A 6,939-nucleotide genomic window follows, 5' to 3' on the forward strand; every position below is an offset into this window, starting at 1 on the left:
GCTATTGGCCAGCGTGTTCCTGGGCGAGGGGTATGGGGGAGGGGAGTCAGGCCCCCTGTGGTGGTGGGGGGGGCATGGGGCACCCTGTCCTCCCCCACATCGGGGCTCTGGCATGGGCCTCACCGGTCAAAGAAGGAGGCCAGGAGGCGCCGCAGCAGGACCTTGTGCCGCGTGCCCGCGCTGACGTGGCAGTTCATGAGCTGCGCCCTGGTGATATACACGTTGGTGCCTGGAGGGGGGGCGCGGAGCCAGAGGATGATGGGTGTGGGGGGCAAACTGCCATGTTCCCCACTCAGCCAAGCCCCGTCCTGGGCCCAACCAAGACCCCCACCCCCACCCCCCACCCCGACCACTCAACTTAGAGCGTCCTCCTCAACACTCAGGAAAGGACAGAGACTGTGGAGCCACCGTCCACGGGGCACCCAACGTGCCGGAGCCCTTGCCCACGAAACCACCAGCATCAGAAAGAACAGGCAGCAGATGCTCGCACCCTGACACCCTGAGTCCGAGGGCCAAATTCTTAACCACCGTGTTGATCAACCCTCAAACCACGCTATGAAGCCACTGATCTACTCCCATGTGGCCAACAACGCTGGCCCACACTTACACCAGCCTCCGGGGTGGAAACCTACAAGCTAGTCTTTGATTTATATCAATGCAAAGAGGTGTCAGCTGCCCCAGGACACAGCCAGTGGGCGGCAGGGCTGGGGTTGGACCTTGAGCCTGGCTCCTAAGCACTGTGCTGCAGGCTGCTGGCCCAGAGGGCATCGAGGCCCAAGGTGAGGGAAGGGGGAATTCAGGGAGCAAGTGAGGCCAGCCCACCTGTTACCAGCTCCAGCTTCTCAGAGGGGTCACCCTCATCGTAGAGCTTGGGGTGGCAGCGGTTGCCAATCTGGTTGATGAGCTCAGCAGGGAGAGACGCCAGGTCTTGCCGCACTCGGATGCGATTCCGGGACTCGGGGGCCACCTGCTCAGGGAGGGCCTCCACCTTCTCGGCTGTCGGGGGCGAAATTGGTGTGTTGGGGGCGGGGGCGGGGGCGGGGGCGAGGGGCCAGGCTTGGGGTTGTGGTGGGGCACCTCACCGGTCTGGCCGACGTTCATCATGCTGTACATGGTGTACATATTGCAGATCTGCCGGTACTGCTCGTCTGTGCCCTCCTCGCCCGCGTCCTCCTCCTCATCTTCCTCGTGGTAAGAGCCGGGGCTGTCGCTGGTGTAAGCGCTTGAGGTGCCCGGGCTGGTCCGCTCCGACGTGCTGGGCCCACTCACCACTCCGCCTGCCGCTGCTGCCACGCCCCCCGCCGGCTGCCCGGCCCCGGGCCCCCCCGCCACTCCGGTGGGCTGTGCTGCCGCCACCACCGGGGCCTGCTGGGGCGGCCGGTTGGCGGCCAGGTCCGGCGTGGAGAACTTGGCCATCTTGCGGCTGCCGTTGCCACTGCTGCCACCGCCGGCCTCCTTCTGGCTGCTGTCCCACAGCCGCTTGGCCACGGGCGTGCACTGCACAGAGTCCGACTCCTGCTGCTCTGTCTTGACGCGAGACACGAGGGGCAGTGGGGTGCCGCAGGCCGGCCAGCTCGACGTCTGCGCCACAGGGCTCTGGGGCTCGGATGAGGGGGCCTCCTCGGCGTGCAGGCCCTGGGAGTCACAGCTGGGGGAGCTCACCTTGAGGAAGAACTCTGTGCCCTTCTCCATGATCTCCTGGATCTGCAGGAAGCCCGCTGTGTACATGAGCAGGAACTGGTCGCCCATGTTCATGCTCAGCCGGCCCGTGTAGCAGAAGCTGAGGATCTGCTGGAAGGACTGGGGCTGCACAGCCGCCGGCAGCTCCACCACCGCACTCCGGCTGCTGTTGAACAGGTCCCGGAAGTAGGAGCTGCTGGCGGCCAGCACGGCCCGGTGGGCCTTGAAGGCATGGCCCTTGACCACCACCGAGACATCACAGTACAGGCCCTGCAGCCGCTGCTCGTTGAGGCACTCCAGAATGCTGTTGCCAAAGTTCGGGATCTCCATCTGCAGGGTCTGGGCCATGGCGGCGGCGGCTGCGCAGGGGACAGGGAGAGATGGAGGGACAGGGTCAGACGGCAGACTCAGCCCGCTGCAGGGAGACACACGGGAGCGTGGACATCCACGTGGTGGGATTTGCCACGACTGTAAGAATCACAGGTGCCACCCACTCCTGTCGCAGCATGGCCTTTCCTCTGTGACAGACTGTCAAATCAGCCAAGTCAGCTATAGGTCAGGGTGGCCTATGCCATCCCTTTGCAGAAAGGAGGGCAAAGGCATACTTACACGTCTGTGCTTGAATATTAAATGAGATAACACAGTGAGCCCCCCGTGAGCATTAACCACCACTAGCACTACACACATAGGGTAACGGGCACAGAGACACCAAGAAGGCAGAGTCATCCGATTTTTCACACTGCGTTTGCAGTGCTGAGCACGTGACCCTCAATCACCATTTGCTGAATGACTGAATGACCACTCGAGAAACCCTGAAACTGCATGAGAACATCACTAGTCATCAGGGTAATGGAAATCCAAACCACAATGAGACACCATTCCACACCCACTAGGCTGGCTAGAATAAAAAAGATAAGTATTGGTGAGGATGAGAAGTGAACCGGAACCCTCCTACACTGCTGGTGGGAATGTGAAATGGTGCAGCTGCTGTGGAAAACCGTTCCTCAAATGGTTAAACATGAAGTTGCCATAGGACCCAGCAATTCCACGTTTAGGAATTGTTCCTGAGAAACGAAAACATATATCCACACCTACACCTGTACGTAAATGTTTACAGCAGCACTGTTCACAATAGGCAAAAGGTGGAAACAACCCAAATGTCCATCAACTGATGAATGGATAAACAAAATACGGTCAATCCACAATGGAATTCTACTCAGTCATAAAGAGGAAGGCACTGCTGCTACATGCTACAACTTGGATAGACCCTGAAAACATTATGCTAAATGCAAGAAGCCAGACAAAAAGACCACATATTATACAATCCCATTGATATGAAATGTCCACAACAGGCAAATCGATAAGAGACAGAAAGCAGATTAGTGGTTGCCTGGGGCTGGGGGTGCTTGGAGGATTAGGGGAGTGTGAGCAAACAGGTGCAGGGTTTCTTCTTGCCCTCGTGAAAAATGTTCAGAAACTGTGGTGATGGATGCACAACTCTGAATATACTAAAAACTCCTGAACCTGTACACTTTAAACAGGTGAACTGCTTGGTATGTGCATCTCAATAAAGCTGTAAAAAGAAGAAAGAAACCATAAGACTAATGTCCTCTGTGTAGAACTGGGGATGAGACTTACCATGTACATTCTTAGGGTCTTTTTTTTTTGGCCACACTACACGGCTTGTGGGATCTTAGTTCCCTGACCAGGGATTGAACCCAGGTCCCTGGCAGTGAAAGCTCAGAGTCCTAACCACTGGACTGCCAGGGAATTCCATCTTAGGGTCTTTTAAATTTTGAACCTGGTGAATGTATTGCCTATTTACAAAAGTAAATAATATTTTAAAATAAAGTGTGTGGGACTTCCCTGGTAGCGCAGTGATTAAGAACCTGCCTGCCAGTGCAGAAGACACGGGTTCAAGCCCTGGTCCGGGAAGATCCCACATGCCACAGAGCAACTAAGCCCGTGCACCACAACTACTGAGCCTGTGCTCTAGAGCCCGTGAGCCACAACTACTGAAGCCTGCGCGCCTAGATCCCGTGCTCCGCAACAAGAGAAGCCCCCGCTCGCCTCAACTAGAGAAAGCCTGAGCACAGCAACAAAGACCCAACGCAGCCAAAGATAAAATAAATAAATTTAAAAAAATAAAATAAAAAAATAAAGTGTGTGAAATCACACCACAAACAATTCACCCCAAAGTGCTTGAGGGGTGGGTGGAGAAAGAAATGTGAATTTAAGGAACTCCATGAGATCCTGCTCAGGGAGCCCACCCCCATCCTGACCTGTGAAGTACCACCTGGGGGGGCCCTGGCACCTCTCAAATGTGTGACCTTCTGCATCAGAGCCTATTCCATCAGTGCATGTCCCAACCCAGGGGGAAGAACTGGTCGGGTGAGGACAGCACGTCTGACGCTCTGGGGGCAATCATAAAAGGGCTCTGAGGGAAGATATGGCTTTACAAGTGCCCCCATTGGTAAAACTGAGTCCCCTGCCATTCTATAGTTGTGGAGGGCAGTAGTCTTGAATGGGCAGGTATGGGTGAGAAGAGAGGCCTGAGCAGAGGCTGGTGAGAAGAAAGAGGAAAAAGGTGAAGAGTGTGTGCAAAGGCCCTGAGGCAGGAACTAACTAGAGCCCCCAGCTGTTCTTCTCACTCCCATGTTAGCTCTCATGCATCTTTCAGTTTTATTTCTTTAACCAGTCTATTCTAAGCTGCCTCTGTGGGCTGAGGATTGGGGATGCAGTGAAGACTTGGGCCCTACCCAGGTTCATTCAGAAAGGGCTACCTGGAGGAACACAAGGGACCATGTGCCCATGGGCTCAGAGGTGTACTTCAGAGGTGCACAAGGCTCACCCAGATCTGTCTGGGCACTGAAATCCATGATTCCTTTCTGCTGTACCCTCCTCTTCCTCATCAAAATCATTGTCGCGGGCTTTCCTGGTGGCGCGGTGGTTGAGAGTCCGCCTGCCAATGCAGGGGACCCGGGTTCGTGCCCCGGTCTGGGAAGATCCCACGTGCCGCAGAGCGGCTGGGCCCGTGAGCCATGGCCACTGAGCCTGCGCGTCCGGAGCCTGTGCTCCGCAACGGGAGAGGCCACAACAGTGAGAGGCCCGCGTACCAAAAAAAAAAAAAAAATCATTGTCGCCACCACGAAAAGCAAAAAGGCAATCAGGAGGGGGAGGCAGAGACAGGGAAATCCTAATTAGACGGCAGCATGCACGTCCCAGGAGGTCAAACTAAGGGCCGGACAGGCTAGGAGCTGGTGCTTCAGTTTCCCCTACCGCCTCATTCAGAGCTCGGCCTCTGAATGAGGCGGTAGAGGAAACTGAGGCACCAAGAGGAGGCAAAGGATAGAGCCCAGAGAGCCTCCTCCAGGGCCCTGGTAACCCTGACCCACCTCCCCAGGCTGCCAAACTGAAGACCCCCCGGGTACTAGGGCCCAAGTGACCAGGGCCGAGGCAGCCAAGGAAGAGGCTGCCTGGCCTCTAGTCCCTGGAGGGGTGCTCTAGACCCCTGGCTTGGAAGGCTTACACCCCAAGGGGGAGGACCAAGGCAGGACATGCATGCGGTGGAGCTAGAGCCCCTCAGACCTGGGTTCTGCTGCTAGCCCCACTCTGAAGCTGCATGACCTCAGGCCAGCCCCTCACCTCTCTGTGCTTCAGTTTGTTTATGTGTAAAATGCGGAGGTACACATCCAACTCACCCGATGGACTGCAAGGTGCTGGGGACATAGCCCTGAAGAGGACTGGTTGTGCCCACATGTAGCTCACTGTCTAGTGAGGAGCCACGGGGTGTGATTTTAGTTGGGGTGAGTGTGTCACTGAGTGAGCGAGGTAAAGATGGGGAGATGGAGAGAGCAACCAACAGTCCTGGGCAGGAAGGAGCCAGTGTGGCTGGAAAGCGGCACAGGGTGTGGGACAGGTGGACCCTGGCCTGGTGAGGATGAATGTCTGAGAGTGAGGAATGGGAAGCCCGGAGCAAGGGAGACTGGGCCCAGACCAGCTTTGGGAGAATTCCTAGCATCAGCAGCGGGGACAGAGAGAAGCAGGTGAGTGACTCAGGAATGAGCCTCTACGGGAGACAGGGTATTGTTTTAAAAGTTGTAGACAGGGGACTTCCCTAGCAGTCGAGTGGTTAAGACTCCATGCTTCTACTGCAGGGGGCACGGGTTCAATCCCTGGTTGGAGAACTAAGATCCTGCATGCTGCATAGCGCAGCCAAAAAAAAATTGTGTAGATAGGTACTCCTCCAAGGAGACTGTCAACTCCAGAGAGGGCAGGCATGCTGGCAGATTTGTTCATGATTAGCTCATCAGAACAGAGAGAGGCGGTCAATAAATATTTGTAAACGTGTCAAATAGTGTACCAAGGCAGGAATAGACTGCTCCTGTCTGGGAAATGGCAGCTGCGGGGTGGGGGTGGGGAAGCATGGGGAACGGGGGGAGGGGGGTGAGGCAGTACACATATGGGTGTGGATGCTTCTGGGGCTACGGAGGGCGTTGCAAAGTGTCCTCCTAACTGTGCTCAGTGTGCCGGCCACTGTAGCAGGCATTTCCGGAAGGCTACCAAAGTGCTCACAGCACTCCGCCGTGAAGGCTAGCAGGGCCCCACTTTGTGGGTGGGGATCACAGCACCGCCCTGCCCCGTCCCAAGCAGTTGGACTTCAGGGCCTGACCCCTCACCGGGAATTGGTGCAGGATGGCTTTGTGGTGAGCGCTCAGCATGGGGGCGATAAGGTTCTCAACAGGAGGGAAAAGAGACACAAGGAGGAGGGCTCCCGAGGGCGAGAGCCAACCGGACATTCAGTCTGGGGTCCCCAGGCCTCGTGAACCCCATGGGGCCTCAGAGCCCAGCACCCAGGGCTCTGAAGCCTTCAACTAGCAATGGCGGGGTGGGGGGGCACAACTTGTGCAAAAGGCTGATGCGATCCGTGCACAGGCACGCACCCTCTGCAGTGACAGGGAGTGGGGTGCTAGGTCTGCCTCGCTGCCCCTGTACGTAGGACAGGGTATGGTGGGGGGGAGGTGGAAGAGGCCACTGGAGACCACTGGAGACCCACCCCTGGATCGTGGCACCAATCCAGGCTGCTGGACTCAGAAGAACAATGGCCGGTGGTCCTGCCCCTCACCTACACCAGCTGTGAGGGAGGAGCCATGGAGCCAGATCAGGCTTCCAGAGGAAACAGGTCGAAAGCAGCTGGTGCTCGGCCTGGGTCACCTGCTGATTGGGAAGTGGTAGGATGGAGAGCCAGGGTGGGGGTGG

General features: G+C 56.9%; 1 protein-coding gene across 1 annotated transcript in view; it reads right to left on the reverse strand.

Moving 5' to 3' along the window:
• The window catches only part of NACC1 (nucleus accumbens associated 1), a 2,987-nt gene extending 959 nt beyond the window's left edge, over window positions 1–2,028 (reverse strand). The window contains exons 1-4 of the mRNA XM_007469076.1: window positions 1,083–2,028; window positions 823–996; window positions 124–229; window positions 1–19 (exon numbers count right to left, since the gene is read on the reverse strand). The exon at window positions 1–19 is cut by the window's left edge and continues 67 nt beyond it. Of these exons, the coding sequence (XP_007469138.1) occupies window positions 1–19; window positions 124–229; window positions 823–996; window positions 1,083–2,028 (1,245 nt within the window). The remainder of the gene's footprint in view (window positions 20–123; window positions 230–822; window positions 997–1,082) is intronic.
• Between the last annotated feature and the right edge of the window lie 4,911 nt (window positions 2,029–6,939).

This window comes from Lipotes vexillifer, unplaced genomic scaffold, assembly GCF_000442215.2.
Source record: "Lipotes vexillifer unplaced genomic scaffold, Lipotes_vexillifer_v1.1 scaffold1699, whole genome shotgun sequence".
NCBI lineage: Eukaryota > Metazoa > Chordata > Mammalia > Artiodactyla > Lipotidae > Lipotes > Lipotes vexillifer.